Source organism: Thyridium curvatum (genome assembly GCF_004353045.1).
Source record: "Thyridium curvatum strain D216 chromosome Unknown NODE_27_length_422201_cov_78.887067, whole genome shotgun sequence".
In the NCBI taxonomy this organism is placed as follows: Eukaryota; Fungi; Ascomycota; class Sordariomycetes; order Thyridiales; family Thyridiaceae; genus Thyridium; species Thyridium curvatum.
The window spans coordinates 1,158-19,755 of NW_022156782.1; the positions used below are offsets into that span (position 1 = coordinate 1,158).

The 18,598-nt window shown below is 54.2% G+C and overlaps 8 protein-coding genes across 8 annotated transcripts; 3 read left to right on the forward strand and 5 right to left on the reverse strand.

The window, feature by feature from the left end:
* Nucleotides 1-774: 774 nt before the first annotated feature.
* On the reverse strand, nt 775-1,929 carry E0L32_005210 (uncharacterized protein; the record flags this gene model as incomplete). Its single annotated transcript, XM_031139707.1, has 3 exons — nt 775-1,042; nt 1,115-1,790; nt 1,893-1,929. The coding sequence occupies 3 exons, from the start codon at nt 1,927-1,929 to the stop codon at nt 775-777; spliced, it is 981 nt and encodes a 326-aa protein (XP_030996229.1).
* An 884-nt stretch (nt 1,930-2,813) lies between these two features.
* E0L32_005211 (uncharacterized protein) lies at nt 2,814-3,901 on the forward strand (the record flags this gene model as incomplete). The annotated part of the gene is made up of 2 exons (XM_031139708.1): nt 2,814-3,090; nt 3,144-3,901. The coding sequence occupies 2 exons, from the start codon at nt 2,814-2,816 to the stop codon at nt 3,899-3,901; spliced, it is 1,035 nt and encodes a 344-aa protein (XP_030996230.1).
* A 580-nt stretch (nt 3,902-4,481) lies between these two features.
* On the forward strand, nt 4,482-5,675 carry E0L32_005212 (uncharacterized protein; the record flags this gene model as incomplete). Its single annotated transcript, XM_031139709.1, has 1 exon — nt 4,482-5,675. One exon carries the CDS (start codon nt 4,482-4,484, stop codon nt 5,673-5,675), a length of 1,194 nt encoding a protein of 397 aa, XP_030996231.1.
* Nucleotides 5,676-6,579: 904 nt separating this feature from the next.
* On the forward strand, nt 6,580-10,254 carry E0L32_005213 (uncharacterized protein; the record flags this gene model as incomplete). The annotated part of the gene is made up of 9 exons (XM_031139710.1): nt 6,580-6,621; nt 6,680-6,927; nt 7,017-7,333; nt 7,404-7,528; nt 8,126-8,216; nt 8,285-8,620; nt 8,705-9,237; nt 9,301-9,842; nt 9,963-10,254. 9 exons carry the CDS (start codon nt 6,580-6,582, stop codon nt 10,252-10,254), a joined length of 2,526 nt encoding a protein of 841 aa, XP_030996232.1.
* A 46-nt stretch (nt 10,255-10,300) lies between these two features.
* E0L32_005214 (uncharacterized protein) lies at nt 10,301-10,792 on the reverse strand (the record flags this gene model as incomplete). Its single annotated transcript, XM_031139711.1, has 2 exons — nt 10,301-10,717; nt 10,790-10,792. 2 exons carry the CDS (start codon nt 10,790-10,792, stop codon nt 10,301-10,303), a joined length of 420 nt encoding a protein of 139 aa, XP_030996233.1.
* Nucleotides 10,793-11,069: 277 nt separating this feature from the next.
* E0L32_005215 (uncharacterized protein) lies at nt 11,070-12,020 on the reverse strand (the record flags this gene model as incomplete). The annotated part of the gene is made up of 1 exon (XM_031139712.1): nt 11,070-12,020. The coding sequence occupies one exon, from the start codon at nt 12,018-12,020 to the stop codon at nt 11,070-11,072; it is 951 nt and encodes a 316-aa protein (XP_030996234.1).
* Nucleotides 12,021-12,966: 946 nt separating this feature from the next.
* On the reverse strand, nt 12,967-15,542 carry E0L32_005216 (uncharacterized protein; the record flags this gene model as incomplete). Its single annotated transcript, XM_031139713.1, has 2 exons — nt 12,967-13,079; nt 13,142-15,542. The coding sequence occupies 2 exons, from the start codon at nt 15,540-15,542 to the stop codon at nt 12,967-12,969; spliced, it is 2,514 nt and encodes an 837-aa protein (XP_030996235.1).
* An 814-nt stretch (nt 15,543-16,356) lies between these two features.
* Nucleotides 16,357-17,771, reverse strand: E0L32_005217 (uncharacterized protein; the record flags this gene model as incomplete). Its single annotated transcript, XM_031139715.1, has 3 exons — nt 16,357-16,781; nt 16,864-17,161; nt 17,247-17,771. 3 exons carry the CDS (start codon nt 17,769-17,771, stop codon nt 16,357-16,359), a joined length of 1,248 nt encoding a protein of 415 aa, XP_030996236.1.
* Between the last annotated feature and the right edge of the window lie 827 nt (nt 17,772-18,598).

The following is an 18,598-nucleotide window of genomic DNA, read 5'->3' on the forward strand; positions in this document are numbered from 1 at the left end:
ATGGGCACTCATTCGGCATCCCATTTCCCTAAAAGGGCGAAGTTATTGAAACAAGGCTGCCTCGTTTTTGAAGATCTCGCGAATCAGAGTCACACATCACCCAAGATCACCCGTGAGAAAGTAAAATATTTTCACCTTTTTTTATTGATTCGGGTGTCCTTTCGTTCCTTGCCAGCTTGCATCGCGCATGATCCTCGAAGACAACGACCCGTCATCTACGTCCGCAGCAGCCAGTCAGGCCGCCAGCCCCCAATACAAAGGAAACTCATTGAAATGTAAGTATGGCGCCCCAGGGAAATATTCCCTAGCACGCGTCGACTGCGAGGGGCAGCGAGAAAGGTGCTTCGTCCAGAAAAAGGGGAGGGACGGGAGCATCCCTCTGCCTCGACTAGACGCACGCTTGCACCTTGGTATATCTCCTTCCCTCTGGTAGTCTCGCAGTCAAGATAGAGATAACTCTCCCCTCCGTGCCGTGCCATCCACGTCCATCCCCATTCCGATATGATCATCGCAGGAAGGAAACACAATAAAAGCAAACAACGCCCGTCTAAGCCACAAATGCACGCAGTCCCCTCCGTGGTATCCTGGAAGCAAAGGGTAGTAGTAAGGGATGCTCCTGTCACATCGCCGGCAACAGTCATGATAGGGTCGGAAACGCGTGATGGCTGCGCGCCATGTCATTGCCATGTCAGCCATCAGCGATAAGCATGGATGTGCTTGCGTGACGCGTGTGTGTGCGCGCGCGCGCATTCAGTCCCACAGCAGGTCTTTCTCCTAGTGATATCCGTTGCTGTAGCTGGTGTGGTTTCCGCCGCCGGGCCGGGGGAAGTCCTCGAAGTAGGGGTGGTTGCAGGCCTGCTTGGCCGAGATACGACTGGCCGGGTCGTACACCAGCATCATCTCGAGCAGGTCCAGACCCTGCTCGTCGAGGTTGGTGCAGAGCACGTTGTCGTGGTCCCGGATCCACTTGGGGAACGAGGACTTGAAGTCCGGGTAGGAGGTGACGCCGGGCCAGACCTCCTCCGTAGGAGTGCCGAGCAGGCTGTGCGGAGATTCTGTTAGCAAACGTGCCCCCTCTCCCACCAAGAAGAGCAATTGGACTTGGGCTACGCACCGGAAGATCTTGAAGATCTCGTCGATTTCCGAGTCGCCGGGGAACAGCGGCTTCCTCGTGCACATCTCTGCAAAGATGCAACCGACCGACCAGATATCCACACCCGTCGAGTATTGCCGGCCACCCAAGAGAATCTCCGGCGCACGGTACCACAACGTCACGACCTCGTGGGTATACGTTCTAAGAGGGACTCCAAAGGCGCGCGCGAGACCGAAATCAGCCAGCTTCAGGTTGCCCTCACGATCAATCAGGAGGTTCTGGGGCTTCAGATCGCGGTGCAGCACACGATGGCTGTGGCAGTAGCGGACACCCTCGCATAGCTGGCTCATGAACTTCTTGATAATCGCCTCGCCGAGGCCCAGCTGGCTCAGCTTGACACCGGTGCCCTCGGGGAGCTGCTTGCCCCTGCCACCATCGGACTCCGGGAGCGCCTCCATGTACTTCTTCAGGTCGAGGTCGAGAAACTCGAAAACGAGGTAGAGCTTGTGGCCGTCGGCGTGGACGATATTGAGCAGGCGCACGATGTTGGGGTCGCGCATCTCCTTGAGCAGGCTGATCTCCCGGATGGCGGTCGAGGGGACACCCTCGTCTTCGGCCTCGAGCCGGATCTTCTTGAGCGCGACGATGCGACCGCCATTGAGGAGATCGCGCGCTTTGTAGACAACACCATAGGTACCTGAAGCAAGAAAGCATGTGTCAGGATGCTACCTCAAAATAGTCGCAGCAGTGACTGCTGCAAGAAGGCAGTTCAGTTGGCCTAGGGATAGAGATTACGTACCCTCACCAATCTTCTCTATTTTCTGGTAGTTCTCCATGGTGGTCCGTCGGAGTGGGTAAAGGAAAGACTATGCGCGCTGAAATACGGGATGAACTTGGAGAAGTCGACTCGTTTAAAGAATGAGATCACGACAGTCGGTCGTGTTTGTATTGTTCGCAGCGCGTGCGTGGCTCGAGGGCGAGGTCGTCGAGAAAAACGGATGTGGCGGGGCAGCAGAGGGTGATCAGAGACGAGGGGCAACCCTGGCGTGAAATGAGCGACGAAATAGCACTGATCAGTCAGGGATGGAGTTGGCGTGCTTGGATGCTAGTGATGGACGGCTCTCTCCATACTGCGGCGGTCGTGGTTTTGGTCGGAAGAGTGCAGAAGCTGGGGTGCCGGATCTGCTGTTTGTCGTGTCCCTCGTATTGCTGCCGAGATGGTTTGTGTGTTGTCAACTTGTCTAGTCGGGCCGTTGCTATTTTCAAATTGAACAAAATTCAGTGCTGGGCAGTCACAGACAGTGACGGTTGTTGTTTACAACAGTGCCCGATTCAGCGAGAAAACAAAGCCTCCAGCGAATGGAGACCACTAATTGACCTCACTAAACAACTGCGGGTCTTTGGTCGCGTCACTGGCGCGCTTCCTGCTTATCTTAGCTGTCATTTTCGCGACTTTAGGCGCTTATCTTATCGCACTGGAAACTTCATCCCACTACCAACTAGCGACTCCCAGCTGGCGGCCATCTGCCCCGCAAACTCACAAAAATCATTCGAGTCACAAGCTAGATTTCACAAAGAACGACAGTCGTGGTGAGAACAACAGAAAACTTCACTGCAATAGATTGGCTGGAGTTGCCTTTACAATAATAGGCTTGTGGCCTCAAAGGTCTGCTTGTCGATTCTCTCTGGCACCATTCCCCCCCCACATCACCCCACCAAGATGACGGTAGATATAAGCGAACTCGATGCCCACGAGCAGCCATCAGAGTACCTCAGGGCTTTATGGAAAACATGTTCGAAAGCAGACCAAGAGAGCCTCTTGGATGGAAACGATATAGATGACCTCCGTTCGCCTGCCAAGGCGTCAGAATTTCGTATCGCACGAACGATTCCAGTGGACACTCTGAATAAGAGCTTTGCGATACTGGATGGCCAGGACAAACCTCCAGTACGTGCGGCTGAAGACGCCAACGTATACTATCATCCTCTTCTCCCTGGTATGCCTCTAACCGCACCCTCGTCAGTTATCCTGTGACTCACAACTTTATAGGTCTCTTGATCGTACCGTCCTTGATACCCCCTGAACTTCAGAAAACCCTCCTCTCCCGCATGGTCCATGATGAGTTGAGTAATCCAAAGCATCAGACCAACATGCATCTCCACTTCAAGCTTCCATATCCCGACAGCTCTGCCTCTTTTTTCACTCATGAACCGGAAGGATCTGCAATGTTCGAGCCCAAAGACCCCGCCGTCCATAAGCCTCTCACGGTCAGAAAGGTCATGGAACGGAAACTTCACTGGGTGACGTTCGGTGGCCAATACGACTGGACAAACCGGGTCTATCCCGAAGAGCAGCCTCCAGAGTTCCCAAAAGACATTGCAGGTCTGCTCGAGAGCCTGTTTCCCGAAACACTTGCCCAGGCTGCCATCGTCAACTTCTACACCCCGGGAGACTCCATGATGATGCACCGGGACGTGTCTGAAGAAACCAACAAGGGGCTCGTGAGCGTCAGCATTGGCTGCGATGGGCTTTTTATGATTTCTCCCAACGACATTGGAAAGCTGTCTGAGGAAGATAGACCCAAAGACGAAAAGACGCACCTTCTGTTGCGTCTACGGTCAGGAGATGTAATATATATGAGCGAGGAGGCACGATATGCGTGGCACGGCGTGCCAAAAATCCTCAAAGGCACCTGTCCCGACTACCTAGAGGACTGGCCTGCCGAGGAGGACGGCAAGTTCGCCGAGTGGCGCGGCTGGATGAAGAACAAGCGGATTAATCTGAATGTACGGCAAATGAGAGACTAGGACGGCACATGCCTTTGAAGTCGCTTACATTAATGAGAATGACGATTCTTATGATGGCAATAGTCTACCTGAAATAAATGACTCTGCAAATTCCCTTCTACGATTTTCATCGAAAGGCTTACTTATTCCTTCACCTTTTGTATACTGTTAACAAGAAAACGTTCTTTCAGTGCGAAGTACTTTAGCTGCCCCCGCCCTGGCATATACAGACTTCTACAATCTTTAGTCCTAAAGAATCTCCCTGTTTCCTTCTTGCAAAACAATAATGACCATTCATATACCGCTCTCTAAACGCTTTGCTACAAGTATTTTATGCGCACAATATCCACGGTGTCTTCGCGTCAATGGTTAGCACCGAGCTTAGGTAATGTCTGCATGACGCGATGCCCCGATTAATAATGCCTCAACGTAAACCACATAATCATACCAGCCTGAGGTGTAAAGCTTCTCGGCTCTAAAACTACATGTTTGGCGATTTGGTCTGGGTGCTTTAAGTTCAAGATTGAGTATGCATCTCGAGGCATTCTTTGAGGTTTTCTATTGAGTCTACAAGGCAGACACACACACATACATACACACCATGTCGGCCACGACCACCAAGCCGATTCTGATCTCGGGCGCTGGCCTGGCGTCACTCCTCCTGGCCCAGTCTCTGCGGCTGTCCAAGATCCCCTTTCTGATCTTTGAGCGCGATGCATCGTTCGTCTTCCGCGCGCAGGGCTACCGGCTACGTCTGTCGTCCGAGGGCCTCGACGCGATCGAGTCCGTCCTGGAACCGAAGCACTTTGAGCGGTTCTGGGACGTCTGCGGCAAGACCGGCGGCAGCGGGTTCCTGACCCTCGACGCCATCACCGGCGAGGAGACCAGCCGGTCGGCGCCCATGTCGCTCAACTCCCGCGGGGGCCAGGTCGTCGGCGTGGCGCGGGGCGACATGCGCCGGGTCTTCGCCGAGGGCTGCGAGGAGTTCATCCACTGGAACAAGCGCGTGACGGGCTACGAGCTCACGACGGGAGACGGCGGCGGCGGCGTCGTGGCCCTCTTCTCGGACGGCACGCGGTCCGCCGAGGGCTCGATGCTCGTCGGCGGCGAGGGCATCTACTCGCGCGTCGCGAAGCAGGTCTCGGGCGGGCGGCTCAAGGTCTACGACACGGGCGCGCGGGGCATCCACGGGCAGGCGCCGAGCGCGGCCTTTGCGGGCCTCGGCGAGGGCGTCTTCCGGCTCGTCGACGCCTCGCGCCCGGGCGCCACCGTCTCCGTCATCACCAACGTGCGCTCGCGCGACATGCACGACCCGGGCGTCCGCTTCGGCTGGACGATGGGCGGGCACCCGGGCGCCATCCGCGCGCCCAACGACGACTACACCATCGTCGGCGCGCAGGCGGCGGACCTGGCCCGGTCGTTCGTCGGCGGCTGGCACCCGCGCTTCCGCCCGCTCTTCGACGAGATGGTCGAGTCCGAGGCGGCCTTCTGGAAGATCACCTGCTCCACCCCGTCGGGCGTGCCCGAGTGGCCCAGCGACCCGCGCGTGACGGTCATCGGCGACGCCGCGCACTCGATGACCCCCGCGGGCGGGCTCGGCGCCAACACGGCGGTGCGGGACTCGGCGCTGCTGGGCAGGCTGCTGCGCGAGGCCGGAGGGTACGCGCCTGGCGTCACGGCTGCGTACGAGAAGGAGATGAGGGTGTATGCCAGCCAGGCCGTGGCGCAGAGCTACGCTACGGGCAAGAAGTCGTACGGCTTCAACATAGACGAGGAGACGAGCCCTACTGTCTGAATCTTTGCCCGTGATTCACTCTGTGTGTTAGACCATCATAGCGTTGCAAGCAAGTATGTAGTTCAATAATGATAGAACAGATGATTTTGAACAACGACTTGTTCTGTCATTTCTGCAGGCTGGCATTGGGAAGTTGTAAAGGCAAAGAAAGCAATTGCTCTGTTGGTCGACAGCACATGCATAGCAGATATGTCAAGTAGAAGTCACGATTGTTGGCGGAAGTTCATGAGTAAATACATCAGTGTTAACAATGCATATCTGTCAGACTTAAAAAGGGGTTTCATCAAGTACAACCGTCCGCCTGGTAAAGAGATTCCCCCCCTGCCAGTGTGCCTCTGGCGGATTCATCCGACAATATCCTACATATCTGGAACTCATACGGGCTATCCGACTTCCTAAGCCAATAGATAGTCAAGTACTTCTGTTACCACCCTTTCCACAGGTCTGATAATTAATTGAATGTCCAGCACTGTTGTAGCTAGTCCTGATACGGCATGAGAAGCTGAACAAGAAGCGGCCGGGGGTTAGGATCGTGTGTGAGTGGGGAATGCTGCTGCATTCGAGCTTGAGACGACAATTCAGGGCAACTTTTGTCACTAGTGCAGGACGGCTCTCGTGGTGGCAACGCATCCTCGTCCCGCTCATGCATCTGATACGTCGTTCCAGATCTGGGGCAACTTTTCACGAACATGCCTCGATTCAGGGCAACTTTGCGCAAACGGACCCAGCGCGAATGTTCGACTCAATTATCAATCAAGTGGAACAAGGCGCTGTCTGTCCCGTTCAATTATCAAGCATATTGACCGTGAATGGCTTATAAAAGGCAAGGTCGTCCTGGAGCCAGGACGACCATGCCTGTGTTCTTCAGCGACTCATCCAATTCACACCCTCAAATCCACTCACAATGTCTGTCTACGTCATCACTGGTACATCAAGGGGCATCGGGGTAAGCTTTATCTTTGTGTAGCTGCTGTCAACCGTGTTGCGCCTAACCTCTACTACAGTTCGAGTTCCTGAAGCAGTTCTCGGAGGACCCCAAGAACCTGGTCATCGGCCTGGTCCGCGATAAGTCTGGCGCCGAGAAGAAGGTCAAGCAGCAGCTGGGCGACCGTGCCAATGTCCACATCCTCCATGGAGACCTTACCGATTACGCCAGCCTGAAGCAAGCTGCTGCCGACACGGCCGATATTGTCGGCGAGCGTGGCGTCGACTACCTGCTGGCCAGTGCCGCGTTCACGACGCTCTTTGACCAGTTCGACCCCATCGGCAAATTGCAAGTCCTATCTCTTCCGGTGCATCGCCTTGGGTGGACTCTGGTCTAACGTCGTCTGATCCAAATAGGGCCGAACAAGTCGAGGAAATTGATCGAGTTTCAGCCGAGCTCTACCAGATCAACGCCACCGGCAACATTCACCTCTTCAAGCTCTTCCTCCCTCTTGTGATGAAGAGCAAAACCAAGAAGGTGATCGCCATTACTAGTGGCCATGCAGATCTTGATTTGATCAACGACCTCGACATCGATGTTGCCGCTCTGTACTCTGCCTCCAAGGCCGCCTTGAACGTCATTGTGGCCAAGTTCAGTGCGCAGTACAAGAAGGACGGCGTGCTCTTCATGAGCCTCAGTCCAGGAGTAGTGGACGTGGGTCATTACGAAAATGGTACGTGTCTGTCTCTTTGTCATTGATATTGGTCTGTTTCGTTGTTGCTCCTAACACAGAATATCCACAGTTCCACCAGAGAAGCTGCAATCGGCGGCGGGATTCATGGAGAAGATGACCAAGTATGCGCCTCACTTCAAGGGCCCTGTGACTCCCAGCGAGGCTGTCACAGTCATCAGGTCGACCTTGGAGAAGGTCAGCATCGAGACTGGGTATGCTGGTGCATTTGTCTCGCACTTGGGAACTAAGCAGTGGCTGTAAAGCAAGGAGGAATCCAACCATCCTGTCCCAGACATTTTGGGACGATATAATTCGAAACTCAAGACGTATAACAGTCTCTTGTGACGATGTCAATGTATTCTTCCTTGAATATGGTGGACTTGGCTCTCCAGGCTCTATTCCATCAGTATGGAGCTAGGATAATACTGTATCAGAGTATAAGTAGCCTTTTCAAGGGAGCGATGGTCAGACTAGTGCAAGGGCTGTTAACAGGAATACTTAACCATCGATTGGAGGGGTGGGAATGCCCTGTAAGCTGTCAGCTCCTTCTCAGGTGTGGTCCTTAGTGTCCGAGAGCCGACCTCTAGCGCACCCCGGATGTGTGTAAGATGCATCGAGATCCACCGAAATGCTTGATAAGCACGCACGCATGGATGGGGTGTCATATACATGCAGCTCGAGTCGAACGGCCGCAAATGGGCAACTTTCTTATATGTATGACTTTCTAGAGCCTAGCTGGTCTAAGTCTCCACCATACTGATACTGACTCTATCTTGCACTACGGTCTTCAAGAAGCGCAACAGCAGCCGGAGTATTCGCTCCATCACAGCCATGGGGAAAGGCCAGATGACAAAAGCAGAGGCCGATTGTGCCACATGTAGACGTGAGTGGGAAGATACTGGGAATAGAACTCGAAACATGAGCAAGTCTCCTCTGACCAACCCTGTGTAGGCCGTGCCATCCGTTGCGATCGTGCGAGGCCAAACTGCTCGAACTGCACCCACGCCAAGCGCAAGTGCCAGTGGTACGGTCTCAGGCTGTCCTGGCCTCGCGACAACGACCGCCGGCGAGCCATCGTTTCCAAGCCGCCTCGGCCAGCTCACTCGGCCCCTACCAGCGCGGACCAGATCTCCGAGGCACGGTTTGTCCACACGTCGCACTGGGATATCGAATTATACAACAACCTGGCGGCCTCCTCTGACGCACGCACCTTGCCGCTGCTGGATGTGCCAATCATCTGGGACCCGTCCGATCTGGATATCTCGGACCGAGATCTACTGGACTACTGTACGTAGCACACAAATCCTGCGTCTCCGGCCGGCCTTGGCTAGTGGGTTGGCTTGCTGACTTCTCCTCTTTCCTGCCCTGCAGTCTGCCGCACCGCGTCCTCGTCCCTCGCCACCCTCGGCCACGACGCCACCGCCCTGGGGCACACCATAGTCCGCGTCGCCCTCGAGGCCGACACGCCCTCGGCCAGCGCCGTGCTCAAGGCGGCCCTGGCCTTCGCCTCGCTGCACCGCCACGGCTTCCAGTCGCAGGCCCTCGAGCTCAAGATCGCGGCGCTGCGCAGCCTGGCCCGGTCGGCGGTGGCGCCGAGCCCGGGCCTGTGCCCGCGGGAGACGGTCCGCCACGTCGCGGCGGGGATGCTGCTCTGCTCGTTCGAGGTGCACCAGTCGTCGTGCACGTCGGGCCAGTGGACCGGGTACCTCGCCGGGGTCAAGACGGTCGTCGACAGCGCGGCGTCGTCTGCCCGGGGGCTGCGCGAGGGCGACCCGGACTTGGCCGTCCTGCTGGACTGGGTGCGGTACCATGACACGCTCGCTCGGTTTTCGCTGCTGTACTGGAGCAGGGGAGGGGCGCCTGAGCTGCCGTTGAATCCGAGTGGGGGTCTTTTCTATCCGCAGGTTTGTGCATGAGGCTCCCACATGATCTTTCTGTCCCGTTAGTTTTGACATTTGAGTTCTTAGGTTTCCAATCTGGGCTCGCCTATTGTCTCTATGCTAGATATGCTCTCCCAGGTATGCGAGGTAATATCTAGTGTCAGCATTCCGTCGAAAGCGAGCGACAGCGCAGATGACTTCAAAGGGTTTCTGGAGGTGATTGAATGGAGGATACGGAGTTTGTCGATACCCAAGGCAGTGGCGGATGACAGTGATGCCTCGGACAATGAGACGTTGGTGTTGCAGCTGTACCAGCTTGCGATGCTGATACACCTCCACCGACGATCTGAAGGCTTGCTCGACAATCCACTCAAGACGCAACAGTACATCGACCAGGCCTTCGGTATCATACCCCGATTGAAGTACTGCAAACAACAATTCCCCGTTCACGTCATTGGCTTCGAGGCGAGAACCGATGAGCATCGAGTGATCATCCTTGATCTCATTGCTCGAACGGAGAAGATGAGTCTGTCGCGATCCTTCAATTACTGCAAGGTGATACTACACGCTGTCTGGGCGCAGGACGACCTTGCGTATAGGAGCAACGTCAGCTATCAGGAGAAGTTGACGTCGGTGATGAATCACTGTAAAGTAGTTCCTAGTTTTACGTAGAGAAGTCTCAGTATGAGCGGAGAAGTTCGCAAGCCCACACGTTTTCATTCATACATGACGAACATAAAAACACACAGATCTTTCAACAATGCTCCTTCCAACCTAAGCATCGACTTAGATACGCCGAAAGCAGTAGTGTCAGGCCTACGACCTCCTAGAGCCGCCAAAGCCCAGCGCAATCCACCCGCCGATGAAGCACAGCCCGCCCAGTGGCGTGACGGGGCCCATCCACCGGAACCGCGCCGGGTCCAGCACGAGCGCGTACAGGCTGCCGCTGAACATGGTCATGCCGGCCGTGAACAGGCCCGCCGCGACGGGGTTGTCCTTGGCGACGACACAGGCGACCGCGTGGATGAGCTAGACCGATGATTTGTCTCAATGTCAGAAAGCGGCCGCGAACACGTCATTGACGATATCACGCAGAGAAAGCGACGGCTTTTGAGGCCCAGAGGAGAAGAAACTGGGAAGGAAATACACGTACGTGGTACTGCGCGGCCGTCTGCCAGTTGGCCAGGCGCTGCGGCTCCGAGATGTGCTTCTTGAGGCCGTGGGCGCCGAAGGCGCCGAGGCCGACGGCCAGCGCGCCGTAGACGGCGCCGACCTTGAGCCAGGTGTTTGCGGAAGAGGAGGAAGACATTCTCGGGGAGCTTGTGCCGGAGATCAGAGGCGTGGACTCGTCGGCTGTGTTGGGCATGGTTCGACGGGGCGGTCGCGGCGGTGGTATGATTTGAATTGATGGGGGATTTGATGGAGGTGAAGACGGAGATGGACGGAGATGAGGTTGGCACACGAAGTGGGCCTTTGTGCCTCGTGTTGAATCAGCTGGTGGCACCTGGCATTCAGCATTCAATTCGTCATGAACTCTACGTCTTGACGTTTTGTACCACAACATATTCATTCGTACCATGGTCAATTCTGATGAATAGAGGGACAAGTCCGTATTTGAAGAGAACTTTCCTCCAGGTAGCACATTCAGTTCAGTTGAGAGCGAGACGTTGCTCACACAGAGATCCCCACTTCAGTTCACCGTCCAAGCAGTGTCTATACAAACGAAAAGCCGATTGCGAATTGTCGTCTCTTTGTTCCACGCTCAGAGTCCTTCCATGAAGTAAAACTCTTCAATGGTATTTCAAGAAGTAATATTCCCAAGAACCAATGGAACTGATCAGAAGTTTCTGTCTCAACTAAACAAAGAGAATACCGGAGAACGAAATATCCGATATATACGAAAAAGGTTCCGTATTCGACACAATCCCCAAAATCTGCTCGCCGTCGATGACTGCGGGCGAGCCGTTCTTCATCATCGCCACGTACTTGACAAGCCACCAATCTCCAAACCATTTCTCCTTATCATGAAAGGGCCTGAAGCGGCACAAGGTCAGGCATCCGTCGCCATTCAGGGGCGCGTAGACGAATATAGGATGGCCCAGAAAGAACTGCTCCTCATTGCCATGCTTGACCTCGATCTTGGAAGAGTCAACCAGCTTGCCAGACTTCTTCAGCTTCTCTTCCTCAGATCTACCACATATAAACTCCTTCCTTAACTGCTCGGACTCCTCGTCGCTACTGACACTGTCATCGATGCGTAACGAGACGTTCCCGTACTCGCATTCTAAGTGCCAGGTCCGGATCATCGGGAAGAGGAGCTGCGACAATAGCAGTCCGCCATTCCCACCGTCCCGGAAATTGTGCGGGGCCGGAGAATCAGTCTGTGTCTCAATATACTCGCGTTGCATGACCGGCTTGTATATGGCAAAGTGGGGCCGGCAGATTGTGACCACCCAGTCGTCGAATTCGAGGAAGTAGTCCTCCGGAGGATCGGACGGTATTACCTTGATCCCGGCATGTAAGCCCCAGTACTCTGGATTGGTATCGGGCCGCCACTTCTTCATACCGAGCCACTCCTCGGTTTCAGTAACGTCGGTTCTCTCACGGACGCGTTCAAGGTGTTCAAGACAGAAGCTCTTGATATCTTGTGATTGCTCAAAGTATTCAGGTTGAATGTGGATGTCGAATCTCAAGCCATTATTATGGACCGAGATGATGAGGTGGTCGGCGTAGCGGTTGATGCGTCTCCAGACGATAACTGGAGGGCGTACGCTGGGGGGAGCTGTGTTCATGGAAGCCGTATCCATCTCGATCTGCTGTATTGATGATATTCTCGATGCGGGAAAAGCCTTGTGATATTTCTGATCGAGTGCCGGCAAGAGCTTTTATACTGTCATCATTAGTCCTTCTTGTTCGAATTCAGGGAGTCCAAACATCGAAAACAACGTGCCTAAGAGTAACAATAGGTCAAACTCTACGCAGGTCTTGGAATAACAAAGGAACCTGATACTCATCCACATCCAGGACTCAGACAGTTATTAAGTATCAATTGTTTATTAACTTCCAACTTCAGCATTTCATGAGTCCAGGGCTAAGCATCTGCATTTTCAACATCCCTATTTGTATGCCTATTCTATGTATGTGTTTATGACGAGCTTGATCGCCTCACTCCTGTTTGGGGGGAGGGGGGGGGGCTCCAAGTCTAAGATGAATTCACGAGAGATAGGGTGCTTCATGACTGGCAGAGGGCCTGAAGGCTGCCATTGTCGACTACACTTCACTTGTACGAGAGATTGGCCGTCCGACTTAGGAACAAAGGGTAGCTGGAACAAGATCTTTGTTTGTTTCAACTGGAATGGCTATGTCTCAGCAGATCATCTTTGTCCTCGGACAAACAACATCCTTGATGATGTCATGCGTAACAACGATATGCTACGGCTTAACCACTGCTTGTGGTCAGATAAAGAGCCTTCGACAGTGAATCTATTGCAAAGGCAACCTTTAACTATGTGTAGGTCGGCCAGTCACGAATCCTAAATTTTGTAGATCATCCCCTTCTTCATATAATCAAGACCCTGCTCTTCCCAGGTCATTGTCCTCGAGCAAGCCTTGTTTCCTTGTACACCCCCATGACTCATGAGCATCTCTTAAGACAGGTGTTCTGAAATAAGCCCCTCATAATGAGGCTTAACTATTCAAGCATGATCCGTCGTTAGGCATCATCAAATGAGCTATGATACCATTCACAGGAGGTCAAACAACCTCCGTCAGGAAAGGCAACTCCTCCCCAGGCGTCATTGAGCGCAGATTAGGTCCTTTCGCTACATCCAGAGCCTTTGCAAGGACCAGCGCTACATTCCTTGCCACTACACACTTCAAGTCAGCGAACTCCGCAGAAAAGGCAGTTACCATCCCTGTAAGCACTTACTATCGGACTTCTTCCCGAGGAACCACAGGGCCCGTGTGCACTCTTCACATCTCCGCAGGGAGCTCAGAATCATCTCTCTGCCGTAGCCCAATATGTCCTGCTGGCTCTGCACCCCCATGTCGGCCGCCGCCTGCAAGTGGAGCATGGCCGCCTTTGTGAAGGCTCGGATGAGGATCACGGTCCACGGCTCCGTCAGAACAGCGCCTTCTTGGACGGCAGAATGAAAAGTGGGCAGCTGAGGTTCCGTCTCTATGTGCCCTGACCCGCCCGGCGTGGCAACTCTCGCCAGGTCAGAGAGCTGGCCCGCGCTAGACTTCCTGATGCTGGCCACCGTGTGAGCATTGAGGCGTGCCTGCGTTGGCACTGGCAGACCTCGCTCGTTGTCGTCAACCAGTTCGATCAAGTCGGCAAGCATCAGCGAGGCGAGATGCCAATGGGACGAGATACAGACGAACCAGCCCCGGATACGCGCCGGTACCGAGCTATACTGCTCGACGAGGTCCTGGAAGAAGGGCCCGTAGGTGTTGTTCCAGTATCTGTAGACCAAAAGCGCATCCTGGATGCCGTCCTCTATTGGCTTCCCGGACGTCTTCTTGGGGGTCCTAACCATCTTTTGGAGGTAGTGAACATATCGGTAGAGGAGGACCTTCACTGGCGCGGACCTTGTCACCATCTTGGCGGCTTCGTCGTAGGAGCAGGGCCAGCGCAGTTGAGACCGGGATGAGCGCTCCGGGTTGTCCTGGATGAACAAGTCTATCCGCCATCGGTGGCTAGGTGAGCTCTTCTGCTGGGACGACAAGGATTGTGTTCCCTCCTCGATGGACACATTTTCTGCTGCCTCGTGTTGGCTATCCTCGTCGGCGACTACCACCGGCCTCTCATTCACCGATGACGAGAGCGTATCGAACATAACTGCCAGCCAAAAGAGCAGAGCGATTGTCTCCCTGTCTTGTGAACTTATGGAATTCGGAGCATTCCCAGACGACACTGGCCGATCACACCGACGTGATACGTCCGTGTCATGCCAATCGAACTTGAACTTCAAGGCGTGTATCTTTCGAGCTGCCCTCTCCATGAAAATAGGTGGCCCTTCCTTTGCCAAAATGCTACTAATTTGAGACAAGACCGGAGCGTGGGTTGGATCTCTTGCTCTGTCAGTTTCAGGTAGAGTCGTGCTGCTCTTCTCTGATCCTGGTATAACTCCCTCCTCCCAAGGCTCCTGCGTCAGCCCAAAGATCAATTCCGCACAGACGACCCTAAACGACTCTATATCCACACAGTCTTGCAGGGCGTTTCGAGCCTGCTCCCACAGAGAACGTTGAAGATGACGATCAAACTCTTCTGGCAAGCTGCCGAACTCCGCATTCAAAACGTCGGGGCCATAGAACTCTCTCTGCCGTTGACTGTTATGCGCCCATTGAGTCGCAAATGCCATGATGACGAGGTGGAGAGCCCGTTGAACCTTCTGGTTCTGAGTTGCTGTGAGATGTATGAGCCTCTTCGACTGTGCGATGCGATCGAGTTCGATGACACGGGTGTATATCCTGTTGGACCACTTGTCGCCCTGATATTCTTGTCTTGTCCCATCCCTCGAGGTGTCTGTCGGGCTAGCAAGGAGCCCCTGTGCATTCGCAAGACCCTGCTTCAACCGATAATCTCCCTTGTACGGACATGTCTCTGGCGTGAGCCAGCAGGAGAGATTGTGTTCCAGAACGTCGTGGTAAATTTGGAGAAGGTTCTGCGAAATACCGTCCTGGTAGATCTTGGTGATCATTGCTGAGTCCACAGTCGGGGGCGTAGAGAAGGACTGCCAGCGTCGAGATGGCGAGAAGAGTTCATCCGATGGCGAACAGGATAGCACGTCCCGATCGTCTAGGACGGAATATGCTAGACCTCCCAGACTCCCGCCCGAGACAGATGAGTTCGCATAACCCATGTCTCGAAGATCCGGGTACGTGACTCTTCTTTCAGATGTTTGCGCAATGCACTCTTCTTCAGTATTTGAAACATCAGCGAACGACCCAAAAACATCCATCTTGTCATTAGATATGACTTGGTAGCCCCTTGAATGTTCGAAACCGACACTTCCATCGAGCCCCAAAACCGGGCATCCGCTGTCTCGGAGGAATGTATCGATGCTGGCAGAAAACGCAGGCTCGCTTTCGAGCGATGACCACTGCGATCCCATGACATTGGTCCAGAGCGGCGCCTCCGGGGAGCCCAGGGAGGGAAGTGGCCGGCTATGACGCATTGCCACGTCGGCACTGCCACTGATGTCCGAAAAGGATGTCTCTGAATGTGACGAAAAGTTCGTTCGACGGCGTTTATTTCTGGAAGATTCGCTTGACCGAGAGGGCGCGGATGCAACGGCTTTGAGTTGCTGTGAACGTGCCCAGTTCATTGTGCACCGCTTTCTAGTTCTGAGGCAATAGGAGCAGGGGATGGGTGCAGAATCCAAAGCCCTGATTCTCATAACTGTCTCGTATTAGCTATGAGCAGAAGCACAACGCGACCAGTGACGAGAGTTGCGACTCACTCGCTCCGAAACCAGGAGAGGGCCATTCTGACTGTTCGACTACAGCCCCGTGAGGTGAATGGCCCGTATCGCTACCATCATTTGGGGAGTCCTTGAGAGACGGTGCATTACAAGCCCTTTTCGCCTTCCTGCACTGGTCACAGGAATGATTCTGGCGCCTCATCCCTCTGGTATCTCTCGTCGTCTTCGACTAGACTGGGGTGTGACGCGGTATCCGTTCTACAGTACAAGTACGTATCTGTGAAGGAGCGAAGGATTGAGCGAGTGGAACACAGATCTAATCTTGAGAAAGAAGAGGGAGGCAGGACGGCGCTTTCAGCCAGGGGGGAGCGGGGCCTCCGGTATTCCGAACAAAATGCTGCCCCGGGTCGCGTCAACACCCACAATCCCCGCACCGCGCTAAGGTGGCTGTGGGGATCACTCACTCTGTGGGGGGGGGAATCCGGATGGCTTGAGAGTTGAGATTTCACTTGTGACATTTGCTGTGTTGGACCAACAGGAACATTCCGTCTGGTATCCAGCACCGGATACCCCCGGTCGTCCGGCCCAGCTGACAATGAGGTCAACCTCCCTACAGACCTTCACGGAGAGGCATGCACTTAATCACTCCAAGAAGTTACTTGATTAATTATTGCACAAATTCGATGTGATAAACATTCAACAGAGCACTGCCATCTCGCTATTTACTCTCTCTCAGACCCTTGTATACTTCCGCCTCGACTCCGACCCAAAGGCCAAGAACTTTGGCATCGGCAAAGGGCAGAATCTGTGTGCAGACCATTCCAGCTACGCCATTCTCACGATCACACCACCACCACAGGTTGGGGAGCCCGGCCCAGTGACCAGTTGTCTTGGAACGGCCCGTCGCGTCGCTGTTGGCGAGCATGAATGTGAGACCCCAGCCTTGGGGAGGGTTTCCCGCCGCTGGGTACAGCTCCGGGATGCGGTTGGTCAGGTCGGGCTTTGCGTCCGGGATAACCTGCCGGCTGGCGTTTGGAAAGTTCGGAATCTGATTCCGGAACATCTCGTCAACCGTCTCCTTTCGCAAAAGCTTCACGCCTGTCCGAGGGCACGTCCCATCGTTGAGTAGCGCGGCCAGCACCTCTGTGTGAATTGATTGATCAGCACAAGAGAGATTGCATCGACGAGCATGACAAGCTCACTGGGGAAGGAAGTTTTAGCTTACTGCAATATTCCTGGGGTTTGGCAAACATGCCAGCACCGCCACTATTGAAGACAGCCTTGACTGCGGCACTGTCATTGGGATTGACCACCAGGGGTGACCGAAGCAGGTGATCCCTCGGCCTGAGAGTGCCGTCTTTCTCTCTGGCATGCATGTAAGCCAGCTTGGCTCGCATTTCAGGGGTGGGAATCATGGACATATTATTGAGTCCAAGCGGCTGGAGAACATGCTTCTGCAGATATTCGTTCAGGGTGAGACCTGTAACTCGCTCGAGGGCAATACCGGCCCAGTCGATGTTAGTCTGTGTCAGTACGTCGGCGTTAGCAAATTCCGTATCGCTGACGACTCCATTCGCGTGAGAAGCGCATAAATTTGTCATAACATACCCCGTACTCCCAACCCTCTCCTGGCTGGAACAGAAGGGGCATCTTCATATCCTCGAATCGGCCGGAGAACTCATCCAGGCCTACTGGAAAGGCCCAGTCTCGTAGCCTTTCGTTGAAGAAGGAATAACCAAACCCGGCTGTGTGAGTAAGAAGCATCCTCAAAGTGATGGCATTCTTCTTCTCCTGAACACGACCATCTGGAAGTAGTACCTGAAGCTTCTTCAGTTCAGGACAAAGGTCCTCTAGCTGTTTTCCGTCATCAAGCTTCAAAACGCCCTGCTCCACAAGCTGCATGCAAGCCACACCCGTAAGCATCTTGGTGCACGAGGCGATCCAGAATACGTTGTCGAGTGTCATGTCTTCGTTGGTCGCGAGACCTCTTTTCCCAGCGGAGTGGGCGAACAGGTCGTTGCCATCCTTGCCGACAACAACAACTGTGGCACCAGGGAGATCGACTCGAGGGTCTGAGCAAGAGCCCTCCACGAGGTTTCGAAGATTCGCTCGAGTTTGCTCACTAAGCGTCATTTTGGTTCAAGCAAAAGACAGTCCTTGGTGTGGAAAGAAGATGATCACGGTGTTCTGTTCTGCAAAGGGTTCTGCTGTCAAACAAGCCGCGAGTGTCTGGTTGATAGCCCGTCGTGATACTGATATTCCCGCCTCGAGTCCGGCATCGACGCAGGACATCCATGCAGCCATATGCAATAATATCAGGGTTCCCCCGCATTGACACCTTCGAAGTCTGGGGTGACGACACCCGCGGCTCCCTGCAATGCAACAGCGGCTCCGCGAAGATGGGGGTAGTCATGAAGTTGGAGTTGCGGTTCCGCAAAAGAGTGGAGAACTCGGCATATGCAAAGCGAGACAGCCAGTCCAATGAGACGCCAACCATTCCGCAAGACCATCGGAGCCGAGGTCCAAGATCATATTCGCGAATCAGATCGCGCGGGTAGTGCTCTCGAGACACAGTTGAGCGGCTGTCCGCGGGGCCGCAATTTCAGTACTGTAACTGGACACTGTGATCGGCGTCGGGCCGTGTGATTGTACTACGCAAACACGGGCCTGAGTTGTAAGTGGGTGTGATGCTATGGTAGTAGTAATACACGAGCCTCAGAGAGGTTGCTACGCTTCTTCGGTAATCGGTAGTGTATATGCTTGTATTGTTGACGTAGGCATTGTACGCTGTGCGACTTTCCAGGGTGTCACGTCACGCCTGGCAAAGGATTGAACATTTAGACCTACGTGTATATAAATTCAGAGCATGTCCTACATCCAGGTTGAATTACAGAGATATCTCACAGACAAAGCTTTCAATTTACATTCGACCACTGACGCATTCGCTGGGTAATAACACC